The sequence below is a fragment of the Hypanus sabinus genome, chromosome 7 (genome assembly GCF_030144855.1).
Source record: "Hypanus sabinus isolate sHypSab1 chromosome 7, sHypSab1.hap1, whole genome shotgun sequence".
Classification (NCBI taxonomy): Eukaryota; Metazoa; Chordata; class Chondrichthyes; order Myliobatiformes; family Dasyatidae; genus Hypanus; species Hypanus sabinus.
The window spans coordinates 165,130,696-165,144,382 of record NC_082712.1 but is presented as its reverse complement, the minus strand read 5'-3'; the positions used below and the strand labels follow the sequence as shown (position 1 = coordinate 165,144,382).

The 13,687-nt window shown below is 45.9% G+C and overlaps 1 protein-coding gene across 1 annotated transcript in view; it reads right to left on the bottom strand.

Annotated features, from left to right (window-relative positions):
* nadsyn1 (NAD synthetase 1) overlaps positions 1-11,162 on the bottom strand; it is an 83,159-nt gene extending 71,997 nt beyond the window's left edge. The window contains exons 1-2 of the mRNA XM_059976044.1: positions 10,704-11,162; positions 1,507-1,567 (exon numbers count right to left, since the gene is read on the bottom strand). Of these exons, the coding sequence (XP_059832027.1) occupies positions 1,507-1,567; positions 10,704-10,791 (149 nt within the window). The 5' untranslated portion in view covers positions 10,792-11,162. The remainder of the gene's footprint in view (positions 1-1,506; positions 1,568-10,703) is intronic.
* Between the last annotated feature and the right edge of the window lie 2,525 nt (positions 11,163-13,687).

Genomic DNA, 13,687 nt, shown 5'->3' with positions numbered 1-13,687 from the left:
AAAGTACATGTGCAGTATAAAAGGTTCGACTAAGGGCTGAATGGCCGACTCCTGCACCTACTGTCTATTGTCTAAACCCCTCCCCACACGCAAGAAAACACAAATCGCACCAATGGCAAAAAGAGAAAAAAAAATCATCATGCAACAAAGACAGAACATAAAACAAACAAAAAAAATTAGTCAAAAGAGTCCAGGAGCATTCAGTTCAGTTCAGTTCAATCTAGCACTCTGTCGTTCATTGTCTGCAGGCTACACTGTTCAAAATCGCCAAAATAGCAACAAATAAACATGACCAGAAACGAGAAACTCGCCATGAGATTCCCTCCTATATATTCGCAATGCAAGAGACATGATGAAAGGGCAAACTGTACGGATATTTTCACAGTCAGGGTCATATCTTACAGTGGCCCCACAACCCTCTAAGTGTGCCAATCATCAAGAACCCATTTATAATAATCCCATTTGGATTTACCAAACATGCCCATTCACATACACTCAGTTATAGGAAAGTACAGCATAAAACAGCCCCTTCAGCCCATCTAGTCCACACCAAACCATTTAAACTGCCTAATCACATCGCCCTGCACCTAGACCATATTCCCCCCCATACCCCTCCCATCCGTGTACCTATCCAAGTTTCTCTTAAATGTTGGTCGAGTGTGCATACATCACTCCTTCTGGCAGCTCATTCCACACTCTGACAATCCATGAGTGAAGTTTCCCCTCATGTTCCCCTTAAACTTTTCACCTTTCACCCCTAACCTCTATTTGTAGTCCCACTCAACCTCAGTGGAAAAAGTCTGCTCGCATTTACCCCACCTATACCCCTCAGTTTTGTCTAGCTCTATCAAATCTCCACTTAATCTTGTGTGCAACTCGTACACAAAAGGGACAATTTGCCTGTAGGTTGTTTAAACTTCCAACCTGCACACCTTTGGGACACGGGGGAAACCAGACCCTCCAGGAACCCCTCACAATCACAGGAAGACCATGCAAACACCACACAGGCAGCACCAAAGGTCAGTTCTGAACCAGTGTTGCCGGATTGTGAGATAGCAGCTCTCCCAGCTGTACCACTGCACCCGTTCTTCAACCAGACAGAAAAGAGCATAATGCACATTCACTTATCTTGAATGTTCACCTAGATCTCCTGGCAATACCAATCAATCAGCTCTTATACACAGTCAGTGTTCAGTCACCATGCACAACGATCTAAATATGGGACTCAGAACTGGCTTCAATGGACATTTTAGTCAGAATGAATGAGATGGGCCAAAAGGCCTATTTTTGTGCTGTACTACACAAACTATTGAAATCCAAGGTCAGTTACAAGGACACCAGCAGGCTCTTTTGTCTCTGCCAAGTAATCCACCAGGTTTTTACTATAATCTTAACAATTGCTTCTCTTCAGAAGACCTCTCTGTCCGAAAGCCTTTTGTATGGTCCCGAGGTAGTAAAAGGAGTCACATCATTCCCTCCTTTCAGTCTCTTTCTGACATCACCTACCAGATTTCCAGCTCCGGTCCAAGTCGGTATCTTGCTCCTTTTGATTTTGCTATTTCAATGCCTGTTGATATTTAAAATGAAGTACTGGAGAATTCAAAATAATTATTACAAGAATTTTAAATAAACAAGGTATCAAACACACAAACCTGGGCAAGTTACGAAAAACAAGGATGGGGGATAACTGTGATGAGGACAATCAGACTCAAATGAATTGTCTACACAAGAAAACCAAGAAAAGTCTGGCTTTACACCCCTACCATAAAATTTGAATTCGCCTCTCCAAACTTGTAAAAAAAATCAGAACTTAGAGAAAGTGGGAAAATTCCGATGTGCACCTTGCCACAAAAGGGGAAAATGAGAACAGAGAATCAGAATCGGGCGTGAGACGTGAAATTTGTTAACTTAGCAGCAGTAGTTCAATGCAATACATAATACAGAAGAGAAAATTATAATAAATAAATCTCATTCAATATACTTTATACAGTATATGAATATTGAATAGATTAAAAATCGTGCAAAAAACAGAAATATTAAAAAAGTGAGGTAATGTCCAAGGGTTCAATGGCCATTTAGGAATCGGATGGTAGAGGGGAAGAAGTTGTTCCTGAATTGCTGAGTGTGTGTCTTCAGGCGTCTGTACCTCTGACTTGATGGTAACAGAAAGAAAAGGGCATGCCCTAGTGCTGGAGAACCTTAACAATGGACTGTGCCTTTCTGAGACACCATTCCTTGAAGATGTCCTGGGTACTTTGTAGGCTAGTACCCAAGATGGAGCTGTCTAAATTTATAACCCTCTGTAGCTTCTTTCGGTCCTGTGCAGCAGCAACCCTTCCCCACCACGGAAGTGATGCAGCCTGTCAGAATGCTCTCCACAGTACATCTACATAAGTTTTTGAGTGTATTTGTTGACATACCAAATCTCTTCAAACTTCTAATAAAGTATAGCCGCTGTTTTCAGATTCAGTTTATTGTCATTTAGAAACCACAAATGCAATGCAGTTAAAAAAATGAGACAATGTTCCCCCAGAATGATATCACAAAAGCATATGACAAAACAGACTACACTAGAAAATCCATGTAACGTTTGGCAATCCCCAATCCAGAGTCCGGAGAGGCTGCTGCGTATTAATATCGCGCTACCGTCTTAGCGCGTTCCCCAGAAAGGAGCTCCAAATCCACCAGACAAACAAGACCAAAAACTAAAGCTACAAGACCTGCACGATACCACATAGTTACAACATATAGTTACAACAGTGCAAACAATAGCATAATTGATTAAAAAAAACAGACCATGGACACAGTAAAAATAGTCCAAAGATGTTAAAGGACCAGAAGTTTAAAAGAAATCACCACACAGTTTCCACAAGACCCCAGGGTCCCGACAGACTCGCCATCCCACGCCGACGGCAGAAGGGAATACCCCTGCTATGGACTTCCACGGCACCGCCCGACTCAGCCTCGCAGACGCAGCACACACTGAAAGCTCCGTCGAACCCAGCCTCGCAGACGCAGCACACACTGAAAGCTCCGTCGAACCCAGCCTCGCAGACGCAGCACACACTGAAAGCTCCGTCGAACCCAGCCTCGCAGACGCAGCACACACTGAAAGCTCCGTCGAACCCAGCCTCGCAGACGCAGCACACACTGAAAGCTCCGTCGAACCCAGCCTCGCAGACGCAGCACACACTGAAAGCTCCGTCGAACCCAGCCTCGCAGACGCAGCACACACTGAAAGCTCCGTCGAACCCAGCCTCGCAGACGCAGCACACACTGAAAGCTCCGTCGAACCCAGCCTCGCAGACGCAGCACACACTGAAAGCTCCGTCGAACCCAGCCTCGCAGACGCAGCACACACTGAAAGCTCCGTCGAACCCAGCCTCGCAGACGCAGCACACACTGAAAGCTCCGTCGAACCCAGCCTCGCAGACGCAGCACACACTGAAAGCTCCGTCGAACCCAGCCTCGCAGACGCAGCACACACTGAAAGCTCCGTCGAACCCAGCCTCGCAGACGCAGCACGCACCGAAAGCGACCTGACCGCAGCGGACTCCGAGTCCGTTGAACCTCCGAGCCGACGCCCATCCCCTCCGGCACAGCTTGCCTTCTCTATAACTGCATCAATATGTTTGGACCAGGTTCGATCCTCAGAGATCTTGATACCCAGGAATTTGAAGCTGCTCACTCTCTCCAGTTGTGATCCCCCAATGAAGATTGGTATGTGTTCCTTCATCTTACCCTTCCTGAAGTCCACAATCAGCTCTTTCGACTTACTGACATGGAGTGCCAGGTTGTTGCTGCAGCACCATTCCACTAGTTGGCATGTTGTTGTTGTTCGTCCTTCAGAGTCGAAGACGATCACGACTTCTGTCAGGTGGAGGGTTTGTGACTGTGGGTCTGGAGGTGACTGGTGAGACCAATCCGGGCCCTGAAAGCTCGCCCACATGTGGGACACATGAGGGTAAGTGCTGCAGTGAAGGTGGAGGTAGCTCGAGCCTTGCGCGCAGCGCATTTCCTCTGAGCCTCTGATTTCTGCTGCATATGCTCCTTTAGTGGTCCTGCTCCAGCAGGTTGGGCGGTCCAGAGCAAGTGATTCCCAGCTGCTGGGATTGATGTTGAGGTCTTTGAGGGACACTTCAAGGCAGGCTTTGAAACGTTTTTTCTGCCCTCCAAATGAGCACTTGCCCTGGCTCAGCTCTCCATACAGCAGCTGTTTTGGTAGTCGACTGACAGACATCCTGACGACATGGCCAGCCCATCTGGCTTGGGCTTTCTGCAGGAAGGTGTAGACGCTGTGGGTGCTAGCCCGCTCCAGGACCTCCATGTCTGGGACTTTGTCCTGCCATCATACGTGGAGAAGTCTGCGAAGGCAGCTCAAGTGGAAGTGGTTGAGCTGTTTAGCGTGTCTGTGGTAGACAGTCCAGGTCTCACTGGCATAGAGGAGGGTGGTGAGAACCCCAGCTCAGTAGACCTTCAGCTTGGTGGTAAGGCTGAGTCCTCTCCGCTCCCATACATTCTCACGGAGTCTCCCAAAGGCGGCACTGGCTTTGGCAATTCTGTTGCTGATCTCTGCACCTATGTTCATCGCTCGTGATCGAGTACTGTCCAGATAAGTAAAGCTGTCGACTGCCAGTAGCTTCTGCCCCTTTACTGTGATGTGTGGTTCCTGGTAGAGCTTTCCGGGTGCAGGCTGGTACATAACTTCGGTCTTTTTGCTGCTGATTGTAAGTCCGAAGTTGTCACAGGCTCGTGAGAGGCAGTCCATTTCTCGCTGCATCTTCTGCTCTGTGCTGGTGTTGAGGGCGCAATCATCAGCGAATAAGAGGTCTCTGACGACGGTCTCCTTTGCCTTTGTAACAGCCTGTAGATGCCGGAGGTTGAATAGCCCACCGCCAGTCCGGTATCTGACGTGTATACCATCCTGACAATCGCAGAAGGCATCAGTCAGCATAGCAGAGAAGACCATGCTAAAGAGTGTAGGGGCGAGAACGTATCCTTGCTTCACACCGTTCGTCACTGAGAAGGCTTCTGACTCGTCACCATCATGCCATCGTGGAACTGCCGAACAATCGTGATGAACCTGCTAGGGCAGTCAAACTTCTCCATTATCTTCCATAAGCCATCTCTGCTGACTGTATCAAATGACTTGGTCAGATCGACGAAGGTCATAAAGAGGTCGCTGTGCTGCTCTTGACATTCTTCCTGGAGTTGGCGTGCAGCAAATATCATGTCGACAGTTCCACGCTCTGCACGGAAGCCACACTGGCTTTCTGGGAGGAGACCTTGCTCAAGGTGTTGGAGAAGGCTATTAAGCAGGACGCAGGCCAAGATCTTCCCAGCTATGGACAGGACGGAGATGCCTCGGTGATTGTTACAAGACTGGCGGTTGCCTTTCCTCTTGTAGATGTGGACTATACTGGCATCTTTCAACTGTTGCGGGACCTTTCCTTCGTTCCACATAGACTGGAAGAGCTCAGACAGCTTCTGCATCATGAATGGGTCTCCTGCTTTGTAGATTTCAGCCGGGATTGCATCTGATCCTGGTGCTTTGCCACAAGAAAGTTGCCCAATGGCTTTTCTGACTTCTTCTGTGGGGAGGTTGTCAAGGTCCAGGCTGATCTCCACCTGAGGTAGGCGAGCAATGGCCTCATCATTGATTTCGGCAGGACGGTTGCGGACCTGGTTGAAGTGTTCAGCCCATCTCTCCAAATTCTGCTTTTTCTCTGTCAGCAGCCGAGTCCCATCTGCACTGAGGAGGGGGGAGGAGCCAGAGGACTGAGGTCCATACATAGCCTTCAAAGCGTCATAGAAACGCTTGGTGTCGTGACTGTCTGCGTAGCCCTGAATCTCATCGGCCTTATTGCTGAACCAGACATCCTGCATCTCACGGAGTTTCTTCTGCACTTTCCGTCTTGCACTGGCGAAGGCATTTGTCTTTGCTTGTGATGTGGGATCGTTCTGGTGCGCTCTGAACCGTTGGTGTTTCTCTGACAACAGTGCCAGTTATCTCCTCGTCGTTCTTATCGAACCAGTCTTGATGTCTACGGATTGCTAGTCCAAGGTGTTCGAGAGTGGTAGAGTAGACCGCATCTCTGAAAGCCATCCACTGCTCTTCAATGCTGGTGTGGTCATCCTGGGGTGTGTCAAGCAGCCTGCTATCTAGATCTTCACAAAATTCTTCTGCAACTACGCTGCTCTTCAGCTTGGAGACATTGAGCCTCTTTGCAGTCTTCTGACCTGGGGGTCTTCTCACAGGCAGGATGCGAAGTTTAAACTTGGACACTATGAGCCGATGATCCGTCCAGCAGTCAGCACCACACATGGCCTTGGTCACTCTCACGTCCACTATTTGGCATATCTCTCTCCTGTATGCCCTCTCGACACTACCTGAGATCCTACCAACAATGGTTGTATTGTCAGCAAATTTATAGGTGGTATTTGAGCTATGCCTAGCCACACAGTCATGAGTATATAAAGAGTAGAGCAGTGGGCTAAGCACACACCCCTGAAGTGCACCAGTGCCCAGGTTCTGCAACTTCTCAATCAGGATTATGGGAATGATGGCATTAAATGCTGAGTTTATAGTCGATGAACTGCATTCTGACATAGGTGGTCCAGGTGGTCTAAAGCCACGTGGAGAGCCACTGAGATTGCATCTGCCATTGACCTATTGTGGAAATAGGCAAATTGCAATGGGTCCAGGTCCTTGCTGAGGCAGGAGTTCAGTCTAATCATAAACCAACCTCTCAAGGCATTTCATCACTGTAGATGTGAGTGCTACTGGGCAATAGTCATTAAGGCAGCTCACATTATTCTTCTTAGGCACTGGTATAATTGTTGCCTTTTGAAGCAAGTGGGAACTTCTGCCCGTAGCAGTGAGAGGTTGAAAACGTCCCTAAATCTTCTCACTAGTTGGTTGGCACAGGTTTTCAGAGCCTTACCGTGTACTCCATCGGGACATTCCGCCTTGCAAGGGTTCACTCTCTTTAAAGACAGCCTAACATTGGCCTCTGAGACAAGAGATCACAGGGTCACCAGGTGCAGCAGGGATCTTCACCACTGTGCAAGCAACTCTGCAAGCAAATGTTCTTAAAAGATATTTCTTCTTCTATTCCCTCAGACCTCTAAAACAATGGTTAGACATTGCTGGAACACGATTTGACTGTGATGTTGACCAACCTCTCCACCGTACCAACCTGGTTGACATAGATACTTCACCAGCCTTACCACTGTGCTCCAGATAAGAGCACACCTTTCCCAACTCCCCAACCATGAAGTCCAGACTGACATGCTTTAGTCATGCAGAGTTTTCATTAGACATTTGATATGTTAATTCAACATATGTCGTATTCAAGAAACATAGGAAGCTCAATTTGTTAACTAAACGATCTGAAGGAACCTTCCAGCCACCCTTCGAATTCAAGGGAAATTAAAGGAACAGATCAGGTTTAGCCAGTGGAGCACGAGCAGCTTTGAATGTAACACAGACCACCTAAGCTAAATTTGCCCCTTATCTAAGAAAAATATGTTGGCAATGGAGAGTATCCAGAGGAACTTCACAAGAATGATCCTGGGAATAGCTGTACTTACTGGAGCTTAGAAGAATGGGGGGGGGGGGGGGGAATCTCATTGAAACCTATCGAACATTGAAAGCAAAGAGAACATGGAAGTTGAGGGGGTGATTCCAATAGTGGGGGAGTCTCGGGCCAGAAGGAACACCCTTGAATACAAGAATGTCTCTTTAGAACAGAGATAAGGAGTAATTTCTTTAGTCAGAGGGTGGTGAATCTGAGGAATTTATTACCACCGACAGTTATGGAGACAAAATCATTGGGTACATTTAAAGCGGAGGTTAATAGGTTCTTGATTGGTGAGAACATCAAATGAGAAGATAAGAGAATGAGTTCAGAGGGATAATAAATCAGCCATGATCACATGGCAGAGCAGTCTATGGGCCAAATAGCCTAATTCTACTTCATGTCTTATGATCTCATACAGCTTTATGCAAACTATGTTCCAGAAAATAGCTTTTAATTTAGAATTCTGATATTTACAGAGTTGTTTCATGACCCTCTCTGAAAAGAAATTATCAACGCTGCTATAATCACAAGTTATGTACAAGTCTTGTTAATCAGATCAAAGACAAACACCCAATCTAAATGCATTGAGTTCAGATGTCAGTTCATTTCATTTTCCCATTGAAGAGAGCGCCCTCTGTACAGGATACCCCACTACCTCTCTGCTTCCATAAGGTCCTAAACCATTTTGAAAATGAGAAGATTGTGCTTGCAATACTTACTTCTACTGTCTGCCCTGAACATGACGTTGAGGTGATGTTAAGAGAAAGCATATCACACTAATAATTAGGCAGAAAAATGAAATTCTACATAAATTAAGAATACCCCCAGTATGTAAATGAAGGAAGTAATACTGGTAGCCACAAGATAAACTAGAATCAGGTTTATTATCACTCACAGGTTGTGAAATTTGCCGTTTTGCAACAGCAAAGATATAAAAATTAATTTACGAGAAAACAGCGCAAAAGAGAATTAAGAAGGTAGTGTTCGTGGCTGTTCAGAAACCTGATGGCAATTTGTAAAAGAAGTTGTTCCCAAAACACGCGGAATGTGAATTTGCCATCTATTTGCAGACGATACAACCACTGTTGGTAGAAACTCGGATGGTGACAAAAAGGACGCACAGAAGCAAGATATACCAGCTAGTTAACTGATGTCCTAGCAACAACCTTGCACACAACGTCTGTAAGACCAAAAAGAGGATTGTGGACCAGAAAGAGTAAAACGAGGGAACACAAACCAATCCTCAGATAGATCATAAATGGAGAGAGTAAGCTATTTCAAGTTGCAGGGTGTTAATTTCTCTCAGGACATAATCTGGTTACAACACATTGATGCAGCTATAGAGAAGGCAAGACAGTGGCTATATTTCACTAAGAGTTTGAGGAGATTTGGTTCAACACCCAAACTACAGACGTACCATGGAAAGCATTCTGACTGGCTGCATCACTGCCCAGTATGGGGGCAACTACACAGGATCAAAGCTATTTGCAGAACATTGTATAATTAATCAGTTCAATCATGGGTACTAGCCTCCATAGTATCCAAGGCATCTTCAAGGAGCAGTGCCTCAGGAAGGCCACATTTGTTATTAAGGACCTCCTTCACCCAAGACATACCCTCTTCTCATTGTTACCATTGAGAGGGAGGTGCAGAAGCCTGAAGGCACACACTCAGCAATTCAAGAACAGCTTCTTCCCCTCTGCCATCCGATTTCTGAATGGACTTTGGAACCCATGAACACCACCTCACCATTTATTTATTTGTTTTTGCACTACTTATTTTAACTTAACTATTTAATATGCATATATACTTACTCCAATTCAGTTTTTTCCTATATTATAATCTATTGCATTGAACTGCTGCTGCAAAGTTAACAAATTTCACGACACTTCCTGGTGATATTAAACCTGATTCCAATTCCTTTTCCTCGTCTCTAACAACACAAAGAGGGCACATCCCTGGATAGTGGGGCTCTTCAATGATGGATTTACAAGCATATGAGTGAGGAAGAGTAGATCATTTTGCCCTCAGCTACCAATCTCCACAATTTAATAAGGTCCTAGTTGTGCCGATTCTAACCTCAAAGCAGCATTCACAGCTACACACATCCACTGAATTACTTGCAAATGTATATCTATCTCTGCCTTAAAAATATTCAAAGGGGCTGGTTCAACCATCCTTATGAGGAAAAGAACTGCAAAGCCCTCAGAAATGAAATACCTCATTGCCATAAAGCCAAGGCCCCTTATTTTTACACCGTTACTCCTACATGCAAATTCGCCCACAAAAAGCAATGTATGCAAATTCAGGTCCCCTTGAGATGTACACACTTACCAATCTGACCACCTGCATTATAATCCAAATACAGACAAAATTGCCAGGATTTGGCCTGTTACAGATTTCCAGTCAGACAAAGGGCCATCCTTCATGACCTGCTGCCTCCTTAGTACCAAGACAATTTTGGATCTTGCTTGCCAACACACCTCAGGCCTTCTGTACCTTTCGGACCTACCTATCTCCAAGGCCTTGTTCAAATGTATTCCAGCCAAAGAATAAACTGCTGGAGGAACTCAGAGGGTCAGGCAACATCTATGGAGGGAAATAGACCATCTTCTTTCGGTAAATTGGTTTATTATCGTCACGTCTATGGAGGCACAGTGAAAAAGCTTGTTTTACACACTGCCTGATCAGATCCATTCATTGAGGTCGTATTTACGCAAACTTCTATCAAGTAGGGGTGCTACTGTGATTTCTTTGCACATTTAATTGCATTTACGTGCTGGGCCCAGAACAATGGAAGGAGAAGGACCAGGAGCAAGCCGTTGAAATTCCGGGAATTGATTTTTTTAAATATCGATATTCCTCCAATAAATGTTGCTATTCCTACACAATAGAACTACCATAATTCAAAAAGCTAAAGTCTCAATTTGTGAATTCTGCGAGGGCGTGGTTGCTAATCTGGGGGTAGTGAGAATAAATTATAATCCCAAACAACCAACATAAACTGAAAAAAAATAGAAATGTTTTGAGTTTAGAGAGTAAAAGGGTTCCGATGGAAACAACACGCAATTCCGAAGTATTTACTTGCAATGTTATCGATAATCTTCCAGTAAAACTTACTTTTCAAAATTCTTTGGAGATTTCCTTCGAAATCTAAAGCCCACTGGTTCAGTGCGCAAGTCGCCAATGTCACTTTACGGCCCAGCATTGTACAAAGAGAGCACTTACAGTGAATGCTGGTGATGTTACTGTTGGGATGGATAACAGGAGCTGAGTCTGATTCCTAGCTCACACTCCACGCTGCAAGATACTACAGTGTTGCCGCAGTTCCCTTCCGGGTCAGTTTCCCCTTGCGCAGCAGAGGACGGTGCATTTCAGCCGCGAACTGTCATTTCCAAACAGAACCGCTGGACAATGACTCTTTTATTAAGTATGCTCCCTTGCCAAGGGTTTGCGTGGCCATCAGAGTGCAGATAGTGTGGAATCGATGATAGTCGTTCAAAAGCCGGCTGCTACTTTGCGCACCTACCCCTACCCCTACCCCCGGACGATGGTTGCGTTCAAATGCACATCGACCAGGAATTTTTCAAACTTTTCAGAAAATACCCCAGAAATAAAAGAAGCCCATTCATGTAGGAGGGAAGTATTAGATTATTTTTAATACACGAGTTTAATTGTTACAGACGAACTAATAATTTCGACAGACTCTTGCATATCAGCCAATCAGATAGAAGTGGATTTTCTTTGCTTTCCAATTGGTCTCAGAATACACGGGGATATGTGATTGGATAGCTAATTTGTGCATTCGCATATAGGGGGAGGAACAGACGTCATGTGACAAACACCTTACATCATCAGCCCGCTATTGGCTGAGACGGCTGTAATCAAATAAGAGTGATTTAAATTATATAATTGCTGATTATCTTTAAGCAAATTTTGTTAATGTTCATACTCGTTTGTAGCACAGTTAGGTTCACAGTGATCAAAATGAACCACAAGTGGAGACAGAGACGATCACCCACAGCATTTCTGGAGGAGGACAGGTTTTGGGATGCTCGTGAATAAACGTGAATTTTCACCACAGGCTCCAATAGATTCTGGCTGGATTAAGATATAGCTCCGTTTTCTTAATTCGTTTCTCAATAATGTATTTTTTTCTGAAACGCTTCCTGCATTCCCGAAACTCTTGCAATTTGATTTCCAAATGGACGTGTTTCCTGAGTAACAAACACGAAATGCTGGACAGTCTCAGAAGGTCAGGCAACTTCTACCGAGAGGAATAAACAGAGGATATTTTGGGCCAAACTTCTGCAAAGGAAGGGGTCAGAAAAGGGCAAAATAAGAAGAGTTGAGGGGAGGGAGAAGGAGTACAAGCTGGCAAAGTGATAGGAGAAATCAGATGAGGGGGTGGTGGAGGGTTGGATGAAATGGGAAGCTGAGAGGTGATGGATAGAAGAGGTAACTTGCCTGAAGAAGAAGGAATTTGATAGGAGAGGAGGCACAGGAGGAAGTGATCAGCAGGTGAGGAGGGGAAGGGATGAGAGTGTGATCAGAATGGGAAATGAAGGAAGGAGAGAGAAGTAACTGGAAACTTGAGAAATAATGCTCATGCCATTAGGCTGAAAAGGCTATCTCTAAACAGAATATGAGGTGTTGCTCCTCCAACCTGAGAGTAGCCCCATTGTGGTAGTAGAAAAGGCCATGGATCGACAGGTAGGAGTGGGAATGGTGAGTAAAATTAGAATTGGTGGCGTCCAGGAAGGCCTGCCTTTTGTGGCAGACAAGAGCAACGGCCTCTTTCCTGACCTTTTTTTTGTTTTCTCTCATTCTCGCCCTCGTTTTGTGTTGATCTTTACCTCCATGACAGGTTTTTGGGCAGAATTGTTCCCATTCTACTTTCATGCTTCTTCACATCTGACTCATTACTTTTTCAATAACTTTAATCAAAAAAAATGAATGATATCATAATGTGTATAGAGCAGATGGTAAAATAGCCTGCGCAGCAAGATTAACACAAATAACTTCAGCATGAGCCTTACTGGGGACTGATATCTACCCAGTGTCATAAAGAGACATTGCCTCTAACAACAGGCATCCAACAGCGGTCCACCTCCAACCCCCCCTTCCCCTCCCTCTCCTCCTTCCTCTCCAACTCCCCCTTCCCCTCCCTCTCCTCCTTCCCCTCCAACTCCCCCTTCCCCCCTCTCCTCCTTCCTCTCCAACTCCCCCTTCCCTCACCCCATTCTCTTCCCTCTCCCCTTCCCCTCCCTCTCCAACTCCCCCTTCCCCAACTCCCCCTTCCCCTCCCTCTCCTCCTTCCTCTCCAACTCCTCCTTCCCCTCCAACTCCCCCTTTGCTTCGCTCTCCTCCTTCCTCTCCAACTCCCCCTTCCCTTCCCTCTCCCCTTCCCCTCCCTCTCCTCCTTCCTCTCCAACTCCCCTTCCCCTCCCTCTCCTCCTTCCTCTCCAACTCCCCCTTCCCTCTCCCCTTCCCCTCCAACTCCCCTTTCCCTTCCCTCACCCCATTCTCCTCCCTCTCCCCTTCCCCTCCCTCTCCACTGCACTAACCATTTCACACTATGTTGTTAATTAGCGGTATGTCTGACACCAGCTTCTCAGTACAAGCTCACCACGTGTTTCTACAGTTTGTTTTATTAACAAAATAAACTTTGATCATAATAAAGATTCATTTACAAGAACAAACTGTTCAATGCCTTTTCATGCTTTGCATACAGGGCCAATGCTTTCAGTCCTGTTCTATTACATGCATACAGATCAGTAGCACTGCTGACAATCATGTGGCTCTCTGGGGTGATGTACTAACTACTACAATAAATGAGGGGCTTCCTCCCACAACCTGCCCTCCCTCTGCTGTAGGAGAAGAATCCTACACTGTGGTCCTTCCCCACCGAGCACTTTCGGAGGCTGTGCCAAGCCTCAGTACGTCAGTCAGCACGTACTCCTGCAGCCTCGATCCTGCCAGTCAGCAACACTCCTCCACTGACGTCTCGGTGAGCCGGTAGGCTAACAAGATTCAGGCAGAGCAAAGAGCAGCTTTCACCAGGCTGGTGATCTGTCAGCAGTGCCCGAGGTTTATCTCCGTGT